The sequence below is a fragment of the Gnatocerus cornutus genome, chromosome 5 (assembly GCF_029298725.1).
Source record: "Gnatocerus cornutus isolate USDA-ARS CGAHR chromosome 5, icGnaCorn1.1, whole genome shotgun sequence".
Lineage (NCBI taxonomy): Eukaryota > Metazoa > Arthropoda > Insecta > Coleoptera > Tenebrionidae > Gnatocerus > Gnatocerus cornutus.
The window spans coordinates 12154366-12178923 of NC_142237.1; the positions used below are offsets into that span (position 1 = coordinate 12154366).

General features: G+C 39.9%; 4 protein-coding genes and 1 pseudogene across 5 annotated transcripts; all 5 read right to left on the reverse strand.

Annotated features, from left to right (window-relative positions):
- Nucleotides 1-179: 179 nt before the first annotated feature.
- Nucleotides 180-6244, reverse strand: LOC148174594 (putative multidrug resistance-associated protein lethal(2)03659). The gene is made up of 9 exons (XM_088036019.1): nucleotides 6061-6244; nucleotides 5781-6014; nucleotides 3435-3865; nucleotides 3232-3388; nucleotides 2005-3177; nucleotides 1625-1961; nucleotides 1417-1567; nucleotides 1140-1370; nucleotides 180-1095 (listed from the first exon to the last, which is right to left on the reverse strand). Exons 1-9 carry the CDS (start codon nucleotides 6135-6137, stop codon nucleotides 212-214), a joined length of 3675 nt encoding a protein of 1224 aa, XP_087892145.1. The 5' UTR covers nucleotides 6138-6244; the 3' UTR covers nucleotides 180-211.
- Nucleotides 6245-7413: 1169 nt separating this feature from the next.
- Nucleotides 7414-11726, reverse strand: LOC148174595 (ATP-binding cassette sub-family C member 4-like). The gene is made up of 10 exons (XM_088036883.1): nucleotides 11701-11726; nucleotides 11555-11647; nucleotides 11275-11508; nucleotides 10792-11222; nucleotides 10587-10743; nucleotides 9191-10348; nucleotides 8823-9147; nucleotides 8624-8774; nucleotides 8343-8573; nucleotides 7414-8297 (listed from the first exon to the last, which is right to left on the reverse strand). The coding sequence occupies exons 1-10, from the start codon at nucleotides 11724-11726 to the stop codon at nucleotides 7414-7416; spliced, it is 3690 nt and encodes a 1229-aa protein (XP_087893009.1).
- A 318-nt stretch (nucleotides 11727-12044) lies between these two features.
- On the reverse strand, nucleotides 12045-14907 carry LOC148174596 (putative multidrug resistance-associated protein lethal(2)03659; annotated as a pseudogene). The gene is made up of 8 exons (XR_015770158.1): nucleotides 14816-14907; nucleotides 14662-14785; nucleotides 14507-14610; nucleotides 13807-14463; nucleotides 13429-13759; nucleotides 13234-13384; nucleotides 12965-13194; nucleotides 12045-12919 (listed from the first exon to the last, which is right to left on the reverse strand). The product of XR_015770158.1 is annotated as a putative multidrug resistance-associated protein lethal(2)03659 (transcript).
- A 310-nt stretch (nucleotides 14908-15217) lies between these two features.
- LOC148174597 (putative multidrug resistance-associated protein lethal(2)03659) lies at nucleotides 15218-19232 on the reverse strand. The gene is made up of 9 exons (XM_088036674.1): nucleotides 19155-19232; nucleotides 18874-19107; nucleotides 18399-18829; nucleotides 18192-18348; nucleotides 16976-18133; nucleotides 16607-16931; nucleotides 16417-16567; nucleotides 16144-16374; nucleotides 15218-16095 (listed from the first exon to the last, which is right to left on the reverse strand). The coding sequence occupies exons 1-9, from the start codon at nucleotides 19229-19231 to the stop codon at nucleotides 15236-15238; spliced, it is 3624 nt and encodes a 1207-aa protein (XP_087892800.1). The 5' UTR covers nucleotide 19232; the 3' UTR covers nucleotides 15218-15235.
- A 918-nt stretch (nucleotides 19233-20150) lies between these two features.
- LOC148174598 (putative multidrug resistance-associated protein lethal(2)03659) lies at nucleotides 20151-24555 on the reverse strand. Its single transcript, XM_088036884.1, has 9 exons — nucleotides 24398-24555; nucleotides 24119-24352; nucleotides 23283-23713; nucleotides 23083-23239; nucleotides 21868-23022; nucleotides 21499-21823; nucleotides 21312-21462; nucleotides 21039-21269; nucleotides 20151-20992 (listed from the first exon to the last, which is right to left on the reverse strand). Exons 1-9 carry the CDS (start codon nucleotides 24475-24477, stop codon nucleotides 20151-20153), a joined length of 3606 nt encoding a protein of 1201 aa, XP_087893010.1. The 5' UTR covers nucleotides 24478-24555.
- Nucleotides 24556-24558: the final 3 nt, after the last annotated feature.

Sequence of the window (24558 nt, forward strand, 5' to 3'; positions counted from 1 at the left end):
CAGGCCATAAAAACCATGAAATCCAAAAATAGAAATGATGAATAAGGTGGCAATAAAATGTTCCAAAAATGACGTTCAACAATAATCTTTATTTACAACCATAAAATATAGAATAATAAAATAAAATCTTTAAATCTCAGTCAGTACTTCTGACTTAGCAAGACTAATAAACAGCTCATTTTATCACGCTAAACTCTGAAATCCATTTGTTCTAACTCTGTTTAATCATCTCGTAAAACAGACTATTTTTGTTCTCCAAAAGCTTCAGCGGTTCGTCTTGCTCGACTATCTCCCCATCGTCGACCACCATCACAACATCAGTGCCCATCACAGAACTCAATCTATGAGCTATAATTATCACAGTACAAGAAGCGAAATTCTCTTGGATAACATTTCTGATAAAACTATCCGTTTCGTTATCCAAATTCGCCGTAGCTTCGTCCAAAACCACGATGCGATTCTTGCGGATGAGAGCCCGAGCTAGACAGAACAACTGCTTCTGACCGGCGCTGAAACTCGTGTTAATGTCAATTTTATCAGTGAGGTTCGTCACGACGTCTTGAAGATTAACAATCTTTAAAATCTTCCAAATATCCGCGTCTGGATACTTGTTGAGTGGATCGATGTTGTCCCTGATCGTTCCGGAAATTAGGACGGGATCCTGAGGGATCAACGCGATGTTCGAGCGAAGGAAGTGGAGTTGGAGCTCCTCCGTGTTGACATCGTCGATTTTGATGGCGCCGGAAGTGTCGTACAGGCGGAATAGAGTGGAGATGACAGAGGATTTGCCTGCGCCGGTTCGGCCAACGATTCCGATTTTCTGGTTTGGTTGGATGGTAAAGTTAAGATTCTTCAAGACTTTTCGGTCGCCGTACTGCAAGGAGACGTTGTCGTAAGTCACTTTGCCTTTCTCTGGCCAGTTTTGGTGGAGTTTTCCTTTCTCGGGCTCCTGGTCGACTTTGGTGTACTGAAGAACGCGCTCCACGGAGGTCATTTGGCTCTCGAAGTCCGCCCACCGGCGAATGCCGTATTGGAGGAGCCCAGTTAAGTGGAAGGCTTGGGTGATGGCCAATCCGACATTGCCCACGGTGGTGTCTGCAGAATTCACTTGAAAAATGAAATGAAGAAGCGAAACTCACCATCTTGAAAGACCAAGAAGCGCAGAATAACAATCGCAATGAACATGGAGCACATTCCGTCCAAAACGAACGCCAAAGCCCTCATGCTGTTTTGAAGAGTGTAATCCACGGAAGTGTAGAGATCTTGGTGCCGATCAAACTCATCTCGGACGATTCCTTGGGCTCTGAAGGCTCTGATGGTAATGAGACCTTCAAGACTTGCGTTCAAGTGACCCAGAAGAGGGCTCCGAGCTACAAGAGAACGTGGAAATTGAGGTTTGTCCAAAGTCTCACCCACTTGAAGCTTCCAGTCTTTGAAGGCTTCTTCCGGTTCTGAGGTAAATAAACCGCATTAAGTACACTATGATGAAGAAGATTCCTGCTGGGACGAGAAAGATCGCGTTGACCGTCGCCACCAAGAAGATGATGCCCATGAAAATAAACATCAACTGCAAAACAAATTTGATTAACTCTACTGAAGGAACTGTTGAAAGTTGAAGACTCACATCGAAGCACTCGTTCATGACGAAGGGAAGATGCTCATCAATTGACGACAAATCCTTCGAAAATCTGTTAAGTACATTCCCAATGAAATGCGAGTCAAAGAAGGTCATTTTGGCGTTAACAATCTTCGAGATCATGACTTTGTGGAGTTGAATGGAAGCCCTTCTGTTAAAACTAAAGAAACAGAGCGATTTGATCAGTGCGACGCACGTAGACACGCAGATGATGATGGTGTACAAGTTCAAGATGCTCGTCCTCTTCGCCTCCGTTTCGATGAACGTCGAGGTGTTGGTGAGGTTCAACATTTGGTAATTCGACAAGTTTTGTTCAATGGTCACCCTGAAACTTAGTGAGTACCGGAAGCGCACTGAAGACAACTTACCAGTTGCTCACCAACTTGTCCGTGTAGCTCACGACGAATTGTACCCCCATGAAGATGACAATAATGACCCCGAAAATAAAGTAGCCTCCACCGAACTGCACGTACTTCTTGTACGTCTCGAAGTCGACTTTCCCGCTCTTGTTCTGTTCTTTGTAAATCCTCCTTGCTGGCGTCTCCGGGTCTACTTTGTCCACCAAGTTCACGTAAGTGAGTTCTTTGTTTTTCACTAACTCGAAGATGCGCTTCTTCACATTTTCGCTGCTTTCAACTTCGCCGTTGTTGATGGTGACGATGTAATCGGAGGACTCCACGTACTCGTCGCTGTTGCTAACAAACACCGTGAGTTTGTCTTTGAGAAAGTCGAGAAAACACTCTTTGAAGATGTAGTCGCTGACGTGGCCATCCAACGCCGCCAAGCAGTCGTCCAGGAGGTAGATATCGGCGTCTTTGTACACTCCGCGCGCGAGATTCACTCTCGCTTGTTGCCCCTTGCTTAAGTTAACACCGTTGTCGCCAACAAGAGTGTTGTCGCCATCGGGGAACGACTTCAAGTCTTGATTCAACGCGCAGATTTCCAACACCTTCCGGTACCGCTCGGCGTTCATCTTCTGCCCGAAGAGAATGTTATGTCGGATGGTGGAAGGAAACAGCCACGGCTCTTGAGACGCGTACGACAAGCTCCCATAAACCATTAAATGTCCATCGACTTTAAACTCCTGAAGAATCGCTTTGGTGAAGCAGGTCTTACCGGAGCCCACATGACCAACAACGACGTTCAATCCTTTTTTGATCTTCAGAGTGACGTCTTTAAGGATTTCAACTCCTCGGATATTAAGAGAGACGTTGTCGAAGACGATGAGGGGCTCTTTGGTGCTGATCTCCACGGGACAGGAAATCGGGGCTTCTTCAGCGTAGAGAATACTCTGGAGTCTGATAGACGTGGCGTTGAACTCTGCACCGAAGGAAATTCCCAGAGGCAGCATGAGGCTGAGTAAGTGTCTGAGTTTGTGGAAGCAGCTCTTCACGAAGTAGACGATTTCGGCTGTGAGGAAGTTGCCCATCCACACGTGGGTCATGATGAGGAGGTAGAAGGCGATGTTGCCGGAGAGCCCGCCGATAATGATGATGATGATCTTCAGGAAAAACAGTTTGAAAATGGAGTTCATTTCTTTTCTGCAAACGAATTATTGGGCGAAATGTTAAAAATTTGTTTGATATTCTACTCACTTCCGCGACAGTGTTATTTTGTTAACAAAAAACTTCTCCCAAGCGTACATCTTGATTGTCTTGATTGTAGAAAGAATCTCGCGAGTGAGTTGGAGTCTCTCATCCGTCTTCTTGTTAGTTTTGAGCCGAAATCCCATCGACATCCGCCCGAGGAAAACTGAAACTCCATTATCAACCCAAACCCCAAAACTTCAAAATTATACTTTGCAATGGCAGTACGATAAGAAAGAATCCAACTCCAGCAAAAGCTGCAAGCCCGATCTTTCCATAGATGAGATAACAGATGACGGCGGTCTGCAAGAACCCAATCCAAATATCATTTCCGAAGAAAACGAGCAATTCTATGGCGTGGATGTCTTTGGTGATGAGTGTGATAATTTTTCCCATGGAAATCTCGGAGAGAGACTGTTCCGTCATGGTGAGGGCCTTCCGGTAGACAAAAGAACAGATTGCTGTTCTTATTCGGATGCCAAATTCGTTCAACATAATGAGGTAGTTTTGGGTGTAGACAAAGTTGATGACGTTGAGGATTATGACAGTGGCGGCATAGAAATAGGCGTCTTCTTTGGTTACTTGGGTTTGGCCGGGGTTGAAGTAGGAGACAAGTTTGCCTAGAGCTTCCGGAACGAAGATGCTTGAAAGAAGAAGAAGAAAAAAAAAACAATTCAAAATTCAAAAAATAATAAATTTGAAAAAAACTAAAAACATGCAGAGAGTTTGTTTCTGTACAATTGTGGCAAAAAATAAACAAAGCAAAAAAAACTGTAATGACGTCAACAATTTAATGTAAAAATGACAGGAACTCAACTATTTTTATTACATTTGATTGTTTGCAGAATAGTTAGAAGTGACCTCCAATAGAGAAGTTCCGTCGTTTTTATTTTACCTAAATTTATCAGTAATAATTATAATAAAGTGAAATTCATCCAAAATTAAAACACGCAAGTGTACCGGATGCTGAACAGGGAAATAACATAAAAATTTTACAGCTTTATTTCGCAACATTTTAATAAGAGAAAAATTTGAAATTTTACTTTTTTTAAGAGCGTGTAACTCGGCTAATTTTAACGCCACAGCTGTCAAATTTTGGGAGGTTTGTAACTTAAAGTGGCTTTTTAACTGTGTCAAATTTCAAAATTTTTGAACAAAGAAGACACATTTTGGAATGTTTTGTTCTGGGGATGAACCAAAAGTTTCCAAATGTGTTTATTAAAGCACTATAACTCCGGTAATTTTAACACCATAGCAATGTAATTTAGAGAGATTACTAATTTGAATTTGTCTATTGGTTGTGCTAAATTCCAAAATTATAGACAACAGAAACAAATTTTGAAATTTTTTATTTTGAGGATAAACCAAAAACTTTTGGAAAAATATGTTAAAGGCTATAACTATAGTAATTTTCACACCGCAGCAATCAAATTTTGCGAGGTTACCAATTAGAAAGTACTAATTAAGTATTGCAGTTTGCAAAACTGTAAGATAAACAAGAGAAATTTTGAAATTTATTAATCTGACGATAAAGTAAATTTTATCAAAAAAAAAAATATTAAAGCTTGTAACTAATAATTAATTTTACCACCACAGCAATGAAATTTGAAGAGGTTACTAACTTGAAGTTGCCTATTGACTGCACCAAATTGCAGAATTGTAGACCGAAGGAAACAAATTTCGAATTTTTTTATTTTGAGGATAAACCAAAAACTTTAAAAAAAAATATGTTAAGGGCTGTAACTCTGGTAATTTCAACTTCATAGTAATGAAATTTAAGGAAGTTACTAATTTGAAGTTGCCTATTGACTCAACTAAATAGCAGAATTGTAGACCGAAAGAAACAAATTTTGAAATTTTTTATTTTGACAATGAACCAACAACGTTTGAAAAAATATGTTAAGGGCTATAACTCTGGTAATTTTACCGCCAGATCAATAAAATTTTGATAGGTGGTCACTTAAGAGGTAATTATTAACTGTTTCAAATCGCAAAACTGTAAGTCAAGCAAGAAAAAATTTTGAAATTTTTTAATCTGAAGACGTCTAATAAATTATCGAAAAAAATAATAAAAGTTGTAACTCCAGTAATTTCAACGCTACTGCAACGAAATTAGGAAAGGTGACTATTTAGAAATTTTTTGTTTCGAAGATGAACCAACAACTTTTGAAAAAAATATTTTAAGACCTTTAACTTAGGTAAATAATTTGATATAAATTATTCCGACGAACAACAATAATTGAAGTAATTGGAACCGATAACTCAATCGCCAATGGCATTTTTCAGTTAAACACTTAGTCACGGTCTTAAATCTTCCAGATAAACTTTATCGAACAATTACCTATAAAAATGTTTGTCCGCCATTATTTTCATATTTATACGCAATTTAATGTTGTTTTCACTTCCTGTTATTTTATCGGAATCATAGATTTAATTTTCGGTTGCGGAATCCCAGCATCATCATTTTACAATGACTATAATTTTTATAACTCTGCACAGTTCCGATTAAAAAATAAAACCTTGAAATGTCTCCGATTTTCACGGAAAATTCAACATACACATGGACGGTCCTCATGATGAGCTGCACGACCCCAAAAACCATATAAGTCTTCCCGAAACATCTCCATAGCACCCGAACCAGCGACGGCGTCTGATTTTTTTTCCTATCCAACTCCCACTGCGTCTCCAACTGGTCCCCCAAAGTCTTCGACTTGCAAGTGGTCAAAACTTCGTACAAATCCTCCTCGTCGAGGTCCTTTCTAAATCCCACTTTGAAGAGAGCGAACGCGTAGCTGCAACCACTTTGTTAGTTTTGATAAAGACACTTTCGGGACTTACAAAAATGTTACTAAAGACACGATATTCGCGGTTTCTCTCGGGTGCACTTTCTTCACCGACTTAATTCCTTGGTCCATTTTAGCAGCAATTGAGAACGTCAACACTTTACATTGAACACAATTCTTAAATCTATGTCGCAGCGGATACCGCGCTAATTTATATTTACGATGAAAGCAGAGGCGGAACTGACAGGGAAAGAGGTCTGGATGCGAGAACGACTCGTGCGGACACGTGGGGCTGAGGAAAGAAAATTGTTTTGCTAACGAATATCAAATATGTAATGTTAAATTAGACACTTTTGATTGGTTTTGTGGCAAAAATGGGTAAAACCCCTTTCGAATTACCTCCAATTTGTTACATAATGTTATTATTTGTATTTTTAGAACGTCACTGGATTTTTTTGTAGTAATTACTCGAGAAGTGGAAGATAAACACTATTATAAAATTGTTATTAATTTTGGATTAACACAAATAAAAATAATTTCTAGTAAATTTCAATTCTTGGAAGGTACTTTACTTTTCATTAGTGTCAAAATGTCGATCAAATTCTAGTACCTAGTTTTGCTATCTGTGCTTGCAAATAGTTCAAAAGTTTCTTCAAATATTTAAAATAACAATAACTTTTTTGGAAAAAAGGTAATGTACGGTTTAACGTGACGCAAATGGGTGCATTCCTATAGATAAAAATGTAAAATGGTATTCATACCATACGTAAAACCAGCAGGTGGAGTCGATAATCTGTCTAATTTGAGGGTACAAAAAAATTTTTAAGCTTAAATGAAAATTAAATATTCAAAACTTTAATCGTCGATAACTCAATTATTTGTTGTTGTACGTGAATTTAGAGCCAGGATTTAGAATTTGCGAAAGTTTCTGCGTAATATGAGATATAACAACGCAAATTTACTCAAAAAATAAGCGAGATATTGATCTCAGAACTTTGGCATACTTTTTTAGTCATGTAATTTTATTCGACAAAATCAAATTTTTGAACAACTTCTTATCTAAAAAATTGCAAGAAAAACAATGGCGCAAACCGTTTCTTTTTATCTGTTGTAGTTTCGAAGATATCAAGCGAAGTTCTGCGCAAAATGAGCCTTAATAACGCAAAAAAGCGAGATATCGACCAAAGAATGTTAACATAGTTTTATTAGTCATGAAATTTTTGTGATTGCAGAAAACGTCGTTCATGAAATAATTTATATGAAGTTTTCTGTTTATTCGATTTTTTCTGTATTGCTTTTATAATTTAAATTGCTTCAGATTTAGATAACAATATAAATAAACTAAACCAATAAAACGAAAACAATTTTTTTTAACAAAACTCTAATAAAAACAGTTATAAACAATCTCTTAATCCTCGTTGACCACTTCAAAAAACAAACTCTTCCTATCACCCAACAAATCCTCCGGTTTACCCATCTCAACAATCCTCCCGTCTTCCATCACCATCACGACATCCGAAGACAAAACCGAACTCTTCCTGTGCGCCACCACGATCAAAGTACACCCAGCAAACTGCTCCATCATCACGCTCTGAATAAACTCATCCGTTTCATCATCCAAACTCGCTGTTGGTTCATCCAGAACCACAACTTTATTCCTTCGAATCAGCGCTCTGGCTAAACAAATTAGTTGTTTTTGACCAACACTAAAGCTCGAATTTTGGTCAACTCTTCTGGTTAAGTCCTCAGAAATATTTTTTAAGTTAACAGTTTGAAGAACTTGCCGGATTTCGTCGTCGTGATACTTCTTCAGCGGGTCGATGTTTTCGCGGATCGTTCCATTGATTAGGATGGGGTTTTGAGGGATTATTGCGATGTTTGAGCGTAAGGAGGAAAGATGGAGGTTTTGGATGTTGGAGTGGTCGATTGTGATGACTCCTTCAGTGTCGTAGAGGCGAAACAAAGCAGACATTAGCGAAGATTTTCCAGCTCCGGAGCGTCCAACCACTCCGATTTTCTTTCCTGGGTTTATGGTAAAACTGACTTTTTTCAAGGCGTTACAATACGAATACTGCAGTGACACGTCTTTGAAAGAGATTTGACCGTTCTGGAAACCGCGCGGAAGGACTTCACTGCCTCCTTCCTCTTCTTGTATTTGAGAGTACTCAAAAATTCGCTCGACTGCTGTCATTAGAGTTTCGGAATCTGCCATTAGTCTTGTAAGGACATGAAGGATTCCTGAAAGGTGGATGGCTTGGGTCATGGCCATCCCAACGTCTCCCACTGGCGTGTCTAAAAACTCCAATTTTATTATAGTCAAAGTAATGTTTTTCCTACCATTTGAAACCAGAAGAAATCTTAGGATGATAACAATTACAAAAATGGAGCACAAACCATCCATAACGAACGAAAAGGCTCTGGTGGCACTTCTGAGATTATAGTGAGCAGAAGTGAAAAGGTCTTGGTGTCTTTCAAACTCCTCGATGATGAGTTTCTGGGCCTTAAACGCTCGAATTGTGGTGATGCCTTCCAGAGTGGCGTTCAAGTGTCCGATCATTGGACTTTGAGCTAAAAAAATTATGTGTAGAAAAGACTTCAACTTCAACTTAATGTTTTACTTGAAGAGTTCAGCCTCTGGAGACTGCGCCCAGTTTTGAGGTAACCATATCTTACCACATACGCAACAACCAGAAACACCATAATCGGAACCATGAAGATTACATTAACAGTTGTCACCAACACAACAGTGCTCGTCGACATAAAGAAAACCTGAAAACCAAACCCAAAACTGCTGTACCCTTTCAGAAGCGCCCTCACCTCAAAAAAGTCGTTCATAACAAAAGAGAGATCTTCATCCACTGTTAGCAAATCCTTCGAAAATCGATTTAACACGTTCCCAATCAGATGCGAATCAAAGAAAACCATTTTTGCGTTTACCATCTTTCGCAACAATTCATTGTGGAGATTAATGGAGGCTCGTCGGGCGAAGTTGAAGAACGCTAAAGCTTTGATTACGGCGAGACCTGTAGAGGCGACAATCAAAACGGAGTAGATGTTGAGGATTTCGACTCTTTCGGATTCCTTCTGGAGGATGGTGGTGTTGGCTTTGTGGTAATCCGACAAGTTTTGCTCGAGAGTGACCCTGGAAGTGGTGATTAATGGGCGTTTTATCGCGGGTTTCTTACCATGTTCCCACCAGGTAGTCGCTGTACGTCGCAAAACTCTGAACAATAGCGAAAATGAGGATGATGATGGTGAAGGCGGCGCAGCCGCCACCTGCAAGGACATATTTTCTATAGGCTGAGATTTCAACGGATCCTTCCTTTTGGTCTTCTTGGTACATCCTTCCTGGTCTTACTTCTTCATTCTTGGTCCTTGAAGTGGTGCAACTACTACCAACTTCTTTGTTTCTTCGCAAGTTGAAGTTTACCTTACTGTTTTTCTCCATCGTGACTCTACCATTTTTTATGGTGATGATGTAGTCGGAGGCTTTAACATACCGATTGTTGTTACAAACAAAGACACGAATTTTCTCTCCCAAAAACTCAACCATGCATTTCTTGAATATGTGGTCACTCACGTGTCTATCCAAAGAAGCCAAGCAGTCATCCAACAAGTAAATATCGGCGTCTTTGTACACCGCGCGGGCTAGACTAACACGAGCTTGTTGGCCTTTACTTAAGTTAACACCATTGTCGCCGATGATGGTGTTGTCACCATGAGTAAAAGTCTGCAGATCTTGGTTCAAATCACAGATTTCCAACACTTTTGTGTATCTTTCCATATCTAATTTTGTTCCAAAAAGAATGTTTTCTTTGATCGTAGAAGGAAAGAGCCACGGCTCTTGAGGAGCGTAAGAAACAGTACCACCAACCTTTAGGTTACCATCAACGCAAAACTCTCCAAGCAGCGTCTTGATGAACATAGTTTTGCCCGATCCTAAATGACCAGTGACGGTAGTCAATCCTTTCTTCAACTCCAAGGTGACGTTCTTCAAAGTTAAGTTTACAGAAATATTTTCTAGGATCACGCAGACGTGCTCAATGCTATTGTCGTTTGTTTGTGGTGGTACTTCTTCGGCGTGGAGGACGTCGCGGAGTCTGATCAAAGTTATGAAGAATTCGGCACTGAAGAGCGCACCCAGAGGAAGGAGGATAGTCAACCAGATTAGAAGTTTGCAGAAACAGGTTTGGATGTAGAAGATTACTTCTGCTGTAAGATACAAGCCTAGCCAAACCTGGGTCATGATGATGAGGTAAAAGGCGATTTTGGTGGTAAGGGCTCCGATGACCACCACTAGGATCTTGAGAAAAGAGAGTTTGAACATGGCGTCTAATTCTTTTCTGAAAAATAAATATGTTAAGGGCTGCAGCAATCAAATTTTGAGAAGTTACTAATTTGGAGTTACTTATTAATTAATTATACAGGGTGTAACAGAAATAAGTACATTAAATAAAACTGATGGTAGATCTCGATAAAACAAACAACTTTGTTATATCTACCACCAGTTTTATTCTTTAATGTACTTATTTCTGTTACACCCTGTATTAAGAGGTACTGTTACAGAAACTATTGATTTACTTTCGAAGCAGAGTAATTTTCTTCTCAAAAAACGCCTCCCATGCGTACATTTTGATAGTTTTAATATTAGAAAGTAGCTCTTGCGTCACATGAAGTCTTTTGTCGCTCGTCTTCAGGTTTCGAAACCTAAAATCCATTACCACTTTTACCAGCAAAGCTACAATCCTAATATTCATAGAAACACAAAAACGAACACCAAACAAACCTTGTATAGGAAGAATAGCAAAAATAAATCCAACGCCACTAAAAGCAGCAACTCCAATTTTCCCATACGTTAAATAACAAATAATAACCGTTTGAACCAAACCAATCCACATGTCATTAGCTGAGAGAACAAGCAGTTCCACATTGTGCACGTCTTTGATGAAGATGGTCACTATTTTACCCATGGTAACCTTCGACAGTGATCGTTCCGTCATTCTTAGAGCTTTCCGGAACACGAAGGTACAAATCGCTGTTTTGATTCTGATTCCCATCTCGTTCAACAGCATGAAATAATTCTGGTTGTAGAGAAAAATATACAAGGCGATGAATATAATACAAATTCCGTAGTACCAAGCGTCTTGTTTCTTTATCTGAGTTTGACTAGGAGTGTAAAACGAGATGAGCCGTCCCAGAACCTCCGGAAGGACAATTCTAAAACATATCAGTAAAGATGGTGGATGGAACAGCGCCATTAGAAACGTACAATAAAATCGTCTTTGAGATGAGTTGTACCACTCCCAAGAGCAAATATTTTTTACCAAAGCAGGCCAACAGCGCCCGGAATAAACAGGGCGTTCGATTTTTTTTCTTGTCATGTTCCAAATGGGCTTCTATACTGTCGCCTAGTTCCTTTGACTTGCAGCTGGTCACAGCTTCGTATAAGTCGCCTTCGAGTAACTTTTTCTTGCAGCCTTTCTTAAAGAGGTCTAAAGTGTAGCTAAAAAAATGCTTTAACGTCAAAATATTCAGGCAAATTCACTTACAAAAAGGTCAGTAGAGAGGCAACGCTAGCAATTTCTTTGGGGTGAAGGTGTGGCCTTGCTTTTAAGTCATTTGTGTTCATTTTGTTGCCAATGCTGATATAATAACGCGTGGAAATGTTTGCTACCACATTAAAAATGTTAACTACATTCCACGCATTGATAGTAAAGACATGCCATTTGAATTAGAAGTACTTTTTTGTGCTGATGTATATATTTATATTTGTTTTCAATTGATAAATATTAATGAGCTCAAATATTTTTCGTTCCTTTTTTTTGGATTCCGGAATTTCTACTAGAAAGAGCCTAAAATAAACATACGTCTGAACTCGACGTGAAAACGTCACATAATTCACAGATCGTAAGGAATGACAGATATCAAGACATACGTCCTCAGAGTAACAACCAACTAAATAAAAATTGATCACACTGTACTAAATTCGCGTCAGAGGAATGTAGCAACAGCTCGAAAGTTTTATTTATTTTTCCTACACTAATTCTGTTTTAACATCTCAAAAAAGAAGCTCTTTTTGTTCCTCAACAACCTCCTAGGCTTATCCAGCTCGACAATCTTCCCATCGTCCACCACCATCACGACATCGGAGTCCAAAATCGACTTCATCCTGTGAGCTACAACAACCAAAGTACAACAACAAAAAATTCTCCTTAAAACGTTTTGAATCAACGCGTCGGTTTCGTTATCCAAATTAGCAGTGGGCTCGTCCAAAACCACAATTTTATTATTACGAATTATAGCTCTGGCTAAACAGATGAGTTGTTTCTGACCGGGACTAAGCCGGCAACTGACCATCTCATTTAAGTTAGTTAAATTTTCTAAATTGACCACTTGAAGAACTCTCCAGATTTCCGTGTCGGAGTGTTGACCATACGGGTCGACATTATCCCGGATTGTCCCTGATATTAAGACAGGATCTTGAGGGATAATCGTGATATTAGAGCGCAAGAAGTTGAGACAGAGATTTTTGGTGTTAACACCGTCGATTTTGATGACACCTTCGATGTCGTAGAGGCGAAACAAGGTGGATATTATGGAGGATTTTCCGGCTCCTGTGCGTCCGACAACTCCGATTTTCTGTCCTGGTTTTACTGTGAAGTTGAGATTTTTCAACACCATTCGATCGGTGTACTGTAAAGAGACGTTTTCGTAGGTGATTTGGCCTCTTCGTGGCCACTGATCTAACACTTTTCCTGCGTTTTCTTCCTGTTCAATGTCAGTGTATTGTACGAGTCTCTCAACAGCAGTCATTTGAGTCTCGTACTCCGCCCACCTTCTGATGAAGATGTGAAGAACGCCCGAGAGATGGAACGCTTGAGTCATCGCCATACCAACGTCTCCAACAGGAGTGTCTGCAAATTTACCATTAAAAGAGTTATTAAAGTCGTGGTGACAACCATCTGGAAATGCCAAGAAACGGAGAATGACGACAATCACGAAGACAGCACAGACTCCACCAACATGAAGGCAAGAGCTCTAATGCTGCTATGAAGATTGTAGTTAGCAGAAGTGTGAAGATCCTGGTGCCGATCAAACTCCTCGATTATGATTTTCTGGGCTTGGAAAGCTCTGATCGTAGCCACACCTCTTAAACTCGCATTCAAATGACCAATTATAGGGCTACGAGCTACTTTGATTTAAGTAAACTTGTGTGGTAAGTACTCACTTGATGAGTCAAGTCTTTGAAGACTTCGACCTGTTCTCAGGTAGAAGTGCCTAGCTGAGTACGCCACGCCAAAGAACAGAACTCCAGGAACTAAAAAAATCGGCTTCACGGAGGATACCAACAAAATCGTACTCGTTGTAGTAAAGAACACCTGAAAACAAAGTTCAAGCTTGTGGAGTGTCGCATTAGACTCACTTCAAAGCACTCGTTCATCACCAAGGGAAGATACTCATCAATCGTGCAGAGATCTTTCGAAAAACGATTGAGAACGTTTCCGATAAGATGCAAGTCGAAGAACGCGATCTTCGCGTTGATTATCTTAGACAGTAACACCTTATGGAGATAGATGGAGGCTCTTCGGTTAAAACTGAAGAAACTTAAAGCTTTGATTAGAGAGAGTCCAGTTGAAGCGATTATCAAAATCGTGTAAACGTTGAGAATATCGGCTCTCTCGTACTTTTTTCTGACTACAATGAAGTTAGTTGCGTTCGGTGGATAGTCCAACAAGTTTTGCTCAAGAGTCACCCTAAAAGTACCTGTTAGTTATTGTTAAATTGGTGGTGGTGGTACTACCAGTTGCTCACGAGCTGCTCACTGTAAGTTACCACGGCTTGGACAATCACGAAGATGAGGAGAATCATGGAGAAAACGACGTAGCCGCCACCAGCAACTATGTACTTCTTGTACAAATTTATATTGACCACACCACTCTTATGGTCTTCTTGGTACATCTTCACGCTCGATTCTTCAGTGATTGTTTCTTTACATCTCACGTTTTCTTGGTTATTGAACTCGAAGGTGTCTTTGTCTTGATTTTCCATGACCACGACACCAGCTTCAGTGATAGTAATAACAACATCCGCCGCCTTGATGTAGCGGTGGTTGTTACAGACAAAAAGGCAAATCTTCTCTTTTAAAAACTCAAGAATGCTCTTAAAGATGTAGTCGCTCACTTGTCCATCCAAAGCAGTTAAACAGTCATCGAGCAAATAAATATCCGCGTCTTTGTACAGAGCTCGAGCGAGGTTAACACGAGCCAAGTATTTCTTCCCAAAGCAGGCAAACAATACTCGGAGCAACGACGGAATTTCGTGATTTTTCTTGCCGCGTTCCCATTGCGCCTCCAACTGATCGCCGAGAGTTTCTGACTTGCAACTTCTCAAGACTTCGTACAAATCGTCTTCTTTCAAGTCTTGCCCGTAGCCCTTTTTACACAGATTGAAGGAGTAGCTGCAATGATCTGTTAATTTCTTGTGGCAATGAAGGGACTTACAAAAAAGTAATCAGAGATGCGATATTGGCAGTTTCTTTAGGGTAGATCGGCTTTTCTACTTTTGCTCCTTTATGCATTTTTACCAACAAGTTTAGTGGACGGTACTAACAATTATATTGTTATTTATGGTGCAAAAACGAGTAGAATTGCTTAACGTGATAAGAAGTAATGGTAGAAATTTTACGAATGAAACGAATTTTCGTTAATAATATTTTATTTTTGAGATATTTTTCTACATTTTGGGCAAATGTCGTTTCGTTTATTGTTCCATATTTAGACCTGAACACAGTAATTAAACATGATTTTTACATTTCTTTTGGCAAAAAGTACAAATTATTTAAATTGTCGGTACTCAAGTAATGTTTGTAATAATTATTATATGCATATTCATATTTTGACATTCAATACATATTTTTTTTATGTAAACTTTTATAAATAGTTCGCATAAAGTATTATAAAATTTATGGAAGCATTTTCTCCTTGATACAGAGTGATTTTTTTTAAATTATTATTACTACTACAGTGCGGTCAAAACATTTTATTGACATTTTGAAAATTTGAGTGTAGCCTATGCATTACTGTCAATTTGCCGTGCAAATCAATTTTGTCAAAAGTGACAGCAATAATAAAATTCATAAAGGATGCTTTACACTTTATGACAAACAAATGAGTTTGATGTTTAAAATTGTTTAGCCACGACTGTAATTCAACTTTTCCTTTTAGCAGCTATCATAATTTTTTTTCATTTTCAAAAATCTTTTTTGGTTCCTCAATTTCCTTAACTCTACCAGAATCCATGACCATAATTTTATCACAATCGGAAACTGCCATCCTCTTGTGAGCAACAATTATCATGGTACTTTCCCCAAAATATTTTCTCATTACTTCCTGTATCAAATCTTCCATTTCCTGGTCAACATTAGCTGTCACTTCATCAAAAACCACAATTTTGTTCTTCCGAAGAATAACACGAGCGAAGCAGAGAAGTTGTTTCTGACCAGCACTAAAAGTCGTACCTTTGTCAATCTTAACATCAAGATCTTCAATTAAAGAGTCTAAACGCAATTCTTGGAGAATCTTCCACAACTCGTGGTCTTGGTACCGCTTCAACGGATCTAAATTCTCGCGGATTGTTCCGGGGAATAAGTACGGATCTTGAGGAATAACGGAGATGTTAGACCGTAACCAATCAAGAGAGATTTCGTTGATGTTAACACCGTCAATGGTGATGGTTCCTTCGGTTGAGTACAGTCGGAAGAGACTCGAAATAAGAGAGGATTTTCCCGCACCGGTTCTTCCGACAACACCTAATTTCTCTTTGGGTTTAAGAGAAAAATTGATGTCGTTTAACATCGCGTGCTTAGAATAATACAAAGACACGCCACTGAAAGAAATCGAGCCTCTTTCCGGCCACCCTAACACAATCTTCCCTTTTTTGTTTTCTTCTTCGAGCTCTGTAAACTCGAGGACTCGCTCAACGGAAATCATGAGATTTTCACAATCTGCAACCGTCATAATTCCTTCAGAAATGATGTTGGTGATGACAAAAGATTGCGTTATTGCCAACCCCACGTCTCCAACACTGCTCCCTGAAACATCTTCATAAGTACAAGAAAAAAACACGAATTGAAGAAGACCTATATCTGTGACTAAGAACTGGAATATAACCAACGTAGTGAAAACAATACAAATGTACTTCAAGAACATGCTCAGCGCTAGAAAACTCGAGATGACCATAAACAGCGCCGAAGTGAAGAGGTTCTGATGCCGGTCAAACTCCTTCGTTATGATTTCTTCAGCATTGCTGGCTCTTATGGTCATTAGTCCTTCTAGAGTTGAGTTCAAATGACCAGTTAGAGGCCCACGAGCTAAAAATACAACGAGTGAAGTTAGTAACACCTTCTTCTCACCTATGACGTGGAGTCGCTCCAAGTTGCGCCCAGTAGGTTGGCAGAACTGCTTCACAACACAGGCCGCCAGCAAGAGCACTAAACTTTCCAGAAGAAACACATAGTTGATTGTCGTTAACAGTACAATTCCACCGAAAACAGTAAAAATCATCTGAAAAGTGTTAGTTAGTGTCTGCAATGGTACTCTTACTTCAAGACACTCCATGGCGTCGAACGGAAACGTTTCGTCTAAAGTAACGAAGTCTTTAGTGAAGCGATTGATGACGTTACCGATGAAATGAGAATCGAAGAACTTCATGGTGCTGTTCAACACACTGTGCACCATCTTCTTGTGGAGGCGAGACGAAGCTAACTGCATAAAGCGGAAAAACGAGAAAGATCTGGCAAGAGTCAGAAGGACGAACGTGGCCGCGACGACCACAGAAAGAGTGAATTTCTTGTTAGTTTCCTCTTGTAAAGTCGCATCAGTTTCATTTAACTCCTTGGAAGTGGTAAGGTTCTGTTCCAAAGTAATCCTGAAAGTCAGTAAGTAAGAGATGTAACAGTGAAAAGTCCTCACCATTGACTAATTAGCTTGTCGCTGTAACTTGACACTGCCTGTGTTGACACAAAAATTACAACAATGAGGAAGAAGATAACAACTCCGCCTCCACTTTGAATATATCTGTAGTAATCACGGAGAGGAACTCGTCCAGATTGTTTCTTTTCGTGGTAAATATCCTTCTTGTTCTCTGGCTCGGTTTGAGTCCCTTTAGGTTTAGCTTCAGGTTTGCTCTCTTCAAAAATCTTCGTGTTATCTTGACTTTGTTGAGACTCAACTCTTCCAGCTCCTAGCAAAATAACTTTATCGGCGCTTTCTATATGATTACTGTTATTAGTGACAAAAATGCATATCTTGTCGTGCAGAAACTGACAAATGCACTGTTTGAAGATGGCGTCGCTCACGTTGGCGTCCAACGACGCCAAACAGTCATCCAAGAGATAAATATCGCTTCTTCTGTAGACCGCACGAGCCAAATTAATTCTCGCTTGTTGTCCCTTGCTCACGTTTACTCCACTCTCCCCAATAACAGTGTCGTCGCCTTCAGGAAGCTGCAGAAGATCGTACTCCAAGTTGCAGACTCTCAACACTTTGTGGTAACGCTTTTGGTTGTATTCTTCTCCGAAGAGAATGTTGTTTTTGATGGTAGAAGGAAAAAGCCACGAGTCTTGGGACGCGTAAGAAATGGTACCACTTATGGAAGCATCTCCGGATATCTCGCACTCCTGCAGGACTGCTTTCAGAAGTGTGGTTTTGCCAGTTCCTGTGGGACCGACAACGGCGGTGAGGCCTCCATCCACTGTTAAAACCACGTCTTGGAGGACTGTCTCGCCGCGAATTTTCATATTGACTTTATTAAAAACAACTTTGGGGGTCTTAGAGTTATGTTGACGTCTTGGTGGTATTTCCTCCGCCTCTAAGACACTCTCAATTCTTCTTGTCGAGGCGAACAACTGAGCGAAACTCGCCAGACCTGAAGGGATTTCTTTGCTCAAGGAATTTTCAAGATTACCAAAGCAGCTGAGAATGTAATAGACAGTTTCTGCAGAAACGTTGTGGCCGGTCCAAACGTAGGTCATAACGAAGAGGAAGAAGGCGGTTTTGGAGCAGATGCTTCCGATTACTGTTATCCAGACTCGTGCGTAGAAAATTTTGTGGAGTTTCTTCAGTTCTTCTCTGGAATTACAAAAGAAGAAACTACACGAATCTTCTATTAAGTGGTCGAAAAACTTACTTTCTTGCGGCGTGAATCTTTTGCTCAAAGAACTTTTCCCAAGTGTACATTTTAATGACTTTTCCGGCAGCTAAAACTTCGCGGATCAGGTCGAGACGCTCGTCCGTCTTCTTGCTGCATTTGAGTTGGTAACCGTACGACAGTTTTCCGATATAAACTACAAGAAAATGGGGAAATTATAACTGCAAATCTGATTCCGCCAGTCACCTTGCAAAGGCAAAACCACAAGAAAGAACGCAACTCCTGAGAATGCCGCTGTTCCGATCTGCTGGTAGATCAAATAACAGATGACTACAGTCTGAATAGCAGCGATCCAAATATCGTTCCCATAAACAAAAAACGATTCTAGACAGTCCAGGTCTTTGGTGATGATGGTAACAATCTTACCCGCAGTAACATGCGGCAGCGCCTCTGAAGACAACTTAAGAGACTTCCGGTAAAGTAACGCAGCGACTGCCGCTTTCGCTTTAACAGCTTGCAAAGCTAGCAACAACCGGAAGTTGTGTCTAATCAGAGTGTTGATGAGATTCAAAAAGATGACGAGACACGCGTAGAAAATTGCATCGTTTTTGGTTAAATTCTTCTGGTTTGGCGTAAAGTACGCTATCAATTTAGAGAGAACTTTGGGGGACCATGTGCTAAAACCAACTGTGATTTTTGTGGGGGCAAGGGGGCTACTTACGTCATAACTGTTGTTGCAATGAACTGGATGAAACCGATGAGGAGAATAGTTTTGCCGTAGCAGTTCCAAAGAACGCGGCAGATTGACGGGATTTGATTGGTGTCTTTTTCTTTCTTCCATTGCTGCTCCAGGTGCTCCGATAGTTGTTTGGAGTGTTCTTTGGGGGTGACGGCATAGATGTCGCTTATTTCCAACCCTTTAGTAAACCCTTTTAGGTACAATTTGAGGGTGTAGCTACGATTCGAATTGCAATGAAATGGTCAATATAAAATGGTACTCACAGGAATGTTATCAACGACAGGAAATTCGCTGATTCTCTGGGATTGGTGGCTCTTTTGTTGGGGTTGTCACGATCCATCACGAGCAATTAATTTAGAGAACTAAGTCTGCATAAAGCACACTTTTGAACTGAACTATAAGTAGTCAGTGTTGGGTATTAAACGTTTTATTCTTGTTTGGTTTTTGATTTAGTTACCTTCTTCTAAGACAATATTGTTTCACAATTTTGCACGTTTAAGATAACAGCGATTAAATCTGATTCTGTGTTCCCGCTAAGTACACAATACGAAATTCTAGCTTTACGACTTTTCCCTTATTTTTGTTTTATGTGAAATTTCTTTTAATTCCTTCCACTTTTTTCTTAATCTATTTTGTCTTGCCCATTCAATAAATAAAGGTGCGCGACAATTGCCAATTCGCCCAACAAATTGATTCTTTTTATGCACGCCTTAATTACATGGGTTTCTATTTGCTCTAGAATTTGTTGAGACTGGCTTGTTTAGAATAATTTCTTTAGAATTGGGGGTGGATCCCTCAAGAATCACCCCCAGTTCTTATAGATACCATTTATAGTATGTAACTGAGTTCTGATCGTTTGGCCAATCAATGCATCGTTGCGATGGAATTGGTTGTTTGGGTGCGTTTTTTGTCATAAAAACTTCTGTTAGTGAGGATAATGCGAGCCAATAAAATAATTCTTTTTGAATTTAATCCGATTTTACTCACATTCGCCATTTTATTGGGAACAGAGTTTTGTAATTGGGCAGAAAACTGAATGTTTTGTTGTCACCACTAAACGATCAGTTTTTAACATTGATTAATAACTGACAGTTTAAAAATATGAGAAAAAAATTGAAAACAAATTTAGTACAGTCTCGAGCGATATTTTATGCAACGGTAAAAAAATTAATAAAAATTAGCAGAATTTAAGAAGGATTTTGACAATGAACCAATCAAAAGCCCACATTTTAAATTCCATAATACAAATTTATTTAAAACTATGTTAAACTTTTCCTTTTCTCAATTTCCTTAATTCTACCAGAATCCAGGACCATAATTTTATCACAATCCGTAACTGCCATCTTCTTGTGAGCCACAATTAACATGGTACAGTCCACAAAATATTTTCTTATTGCTTCCTGTATCATATCTTCCACTTCCTGGTCAACATTAGCTGTCACTTCATCAAAAACCACAATTTTGTTTTTCCGAAGGATAACACGAGCGAAGCAGAGAAGTTGTTTCTGACCAGCACTAAAAGTCGTACCTTTATCAATCTTCACATCAAGATCTTCAATTAAAGAGTCTAAACGCAATTCTTGGAGAATCTTCCACAACTCGTGGTCTTGGTACCGCTTCAACGGATCTAAATTCTCGCGCATTGTTCCGGGGAATAAATAGGGATCTTGAGGAATTACGGAGATGTTAGACCGTAACCAATCAAGAGAGATATCGTTGATGTTAACACCGTCAATGGTGATGGCTCCTTCGGTTGGATACAGTCGGAAAAGACTCGAAATAACGGAGGATTTTCCCGCACCGGTTCTTCCGACAACACCTAATTTCTCTTTGGGTTTAAGAGAAAAATTGATGTCGTTTAACATCGCGTGCTTAGAATAATACAAAGACACGCCACTGAAAGAAATCGAGCCTCTTTCCGGCCATTCTGAAGGCGTCTCTCCTTTCTTATGTTCCCTTTCGATTTCTGATAACTCCAGAATTCTTTGAACGCAAATCATAAGATTTTCGCAATCCGCAACACTCATAACTCCTTCGGAGATGATCTTGGTGATGATGAAAGACTGCGTTATTGCCAAGCCCACGTCCCCAACACTGCTCCCTGAAACATCTCCATAAGTCCAAGAAAAACCCGAACTAAGAACGACCTATATCTGTGACCAAAAACTGAAAGATGACGAAGGTGGTAAAAATCATGCAGATATACTTGAGGAAAATGCTGACAGTTCGGAAATTCGTCACCACCATGAAGAACGCAGAAGTCGCAAGATTTTGGTGATGGTCAAACTCCTCAATTACAACTCCTTCAGCATCACTGGCCCGAATCGTCGTCAGTCCTTCCAGAGTCGAGTTCAAATGACCAATAAGAGGACCTCGAGCTACAAACCATTTTAACGAAGCACCAGAAGATGGTACCTCACCTATAACGTGAAGCCTCTCCAGATCACGTCCTGTAGGTTGACACAACTCCTTCACACAACACGTGGCTCCCAACAACACCAAACTCTCCAAAAGAAAGATGTAGTTGACGGTGGTCAACAAGACAACGCCACCAGATACAATAAAAATCATCTAAAAGCGTTTAGCAAATTAAACTTATTTCACTACCTCAAAGCAATCCATCGCGACGAACGGAAGCGTTTCGTCCAAAGTCATGAAGTCCTTTGTAAACCGATTGATGACGTTGCCGAGGAAGTGCGAGTCGAAGAACTTCATGGTGCTGTTAAGCACACTCTGCACCATCTTCTTGTGGAAACGGGACGACGCCACTTGCATGAAATGGAAGAAGGAGAAAGACTTTGCGAGGAAGAGCAGGAGGAACGCCGCCGCACTAATAACCGAAAGAGTAAACTTGGTGGTAGTTGCTTTCTCCAAAGACGTGTTGGTGTCGTTTACTTCTTTAACAATTGTTAAGTTTTCTTGGAGAGTCACCCTAAAAGGTCCCTAAAGGTGATTTTACCAAGAGTTTGTTCTTACCATTGACTGATAAGTTTGTCGCTGAAGCTGGAGGCCGTTTGAGTTAACACGAAGAGAGAGACTATTATTGCGAAGATTGCAATTCCTCCACCATTTTGGACGTATTTGTAGTAATGTGCAATAGGGACTCTTCCGGAGTGTTTGTTGTCATGGTACACTCTCCTGGTGGTTTGTTCTTTATTGCGGACACCAAAAGAGTTGGAGTTGACACCGTTAACTCCTAGATTCTTCGCGTTTGTATTTGTTGCAAACTCAACATGTTTAGACTCGATTGAAATAATTCGATCGGCGCTCCTAATATGACTGTTGGTGTTAGTGACAAAGATGCGAATCTTGTCGTGCAGAAACTCACAAATGCACTCTGTAAAGTTGTCGTCACTTACTTTACCATCTAAAGACGTCAAACAATCATCCAGGAGGTAAATATCTGCATTTCTGTAGACCGCGCGAGCTAAATTTATTCTCGCTTGTTGTCCCTTGCTCAGGTTTATTCCACTCTCCTTTATTACGGTGGCGTCGCCTTCAGGAAGCTGCAGAAGATCATACTCTAAGTTGCAAACTCTCAACACTTCGTGGTAACGCTTCTGATTGTATTCCTCTCCAAAGAGAATGTTGTTTTTGATGGTAGAAGGAAAGAGCCACGGTTCTTGGGGCGCGTAAGAAATTCTACCACTTATGGAAGCATCTCCGAATATCTCACACTCCTGCAGAACTGCTTTCAAGAGTGTGGTTTTTCCGCTTCCCGTGCGACCGACAACCACAGTGAGACCTTCATCCACTGTTAACTCCACGTCTTTTAGAACTTCCTCACCGTGGACTCTCACATCAACTTTGTTAAAAACAATTCTAGGAGTTGTAAGCGCAGTTTGATGCTTTGGTGGTGTCTCTTCTGCTGCTAAGACACTTTCCACTCTTTTCATTGAGGCAAACAACTGGGCAAAACAAGAGAAACCCAAAGGAATGGATTTACTCAGTGAATTTTCGAGATCGCCGAAGCAGCTGAGGATGTAATAAACAGTTTCGGCCGAAACGTTGTGGTCAGTCCAGACGTAGGTCATGACGAAGAGAAAGAAGGCGGTTTTGGAGCAGACGCTTCCGATGACTGTTATCCAGACTCGCGCGTAGAAGATTTTGTGGAGTTTTATCAGTTCTTCTCTGGAATTACAAAAGAAGAGACTACAAGAATCTTCTCTTAAGTGGTAATGAAAGACTTACTTTCGTGCCGCGTGAATCTTCTGCTCGAAGAACTTCTCCCACGTGTACATTTTAATGACTTTACCAGCGGCTAAAATTTCTCGGATCAAATCGAGACGATCATCCGTTTTCTTATTACACTCCAGTTGATACGAATATGACAACTTCCCTATGTAAACTACAAGAAAATACAACAAAATTGAAGTCTAAATTTCTCTTACCTTGTAGAGGCAAAACGACAATAAAAAACGCAACTCCCGGAACCGACGCCACTCCAATCTTCCGGTAGATCAAATAGCAGATGAGCACAGTTTGAACTGCCGCCGCCCAAATGTTGTTCGCGGAAATGAAAATCGACTCAAGTCCATCCAGATCTTTCGAAATGATTGTAACAATTTTTCCTGGTGTAACATGCGACAGCGAGGCCGAAGACAACTTCAGAGACTTCCGGTAGAGTAAAGCGGAAACTGCAGCTTTCGCTTTGATGGCGTGTAGAGCTAGGAGTAGCAAGAAATTGTGGTTGACCAGGGTGTTGATTAGAGTCAAAGACAGGACAAGACACGCGTAGTAAAATGCGTCTTCTTTGGTTAAATCCTTCTGGTTTGGTGCAAAATACGCGATCAGTTTAGAGAGAGCTTTAGGAGACCAAGTCCTGAAAGAATTTCGATGGTTAAATTGACTTAAAGCCCGATATCTTCAAAGATAAAAAGGATTAAATAAAATGCTTTATGCTATAGTTTTTCACGCAATTTTTTACGTTAAAAATAGTTCTAACATTTTTCAGAAGTCGAAAGTTGCAGTTTTTCGCAAAAATTCATGATTTTCACTTCTGATATTGATATTCCTTATTTTGTGAAGTAAACTTGAGTTATTTGATCTCACTTTACGCAGAATTTTACGCATAATCCAAAATCGTAAAATTTGTTAAAATCGCCTTACAAATAAACGAGTTATGGCAGTTGGATATTTGATATTTGGTCTCAACTGGCGTGAAACTAAACTGAATTTGCAGCTAACTTCAGCGACATAATGTAGTGTGATATTATAGGCAACTTACGTGACAAGAATTGTTACTACAAACTGAACGAGTCCGATACTTATTACAGTTTTAGAGTAGCACTTCCAAAGAACTCGCGATAATGAGGGTATTGGGTTCGTGTCTTGTTCCTTCTTCCAATGTTGCGACAAGCGCTCCGCTAAATACGTGGAGTCTTCTTTGGGGGCGACAGCAAAGATGTCGCTTATTTCCAGTCCTTTTCGGAAGCCTTTTACGTACACTTTAATAGTGTAGCTACAACGTCGATATTTTTAACAGCCGATGGACCAAGATACTTACAAAAATGTTATAAGGGAAAATAGATTAGCCGTTTCTCTAGGATTCGGCTCTCTTCTCTTCACGTCATTGTCACGATCCATCACTACGGAAGACACGGCACCAGGAAACACTTAATTTACCACAATTACATGTCATTAAGTAGTGAAGCAAACCATTAAATT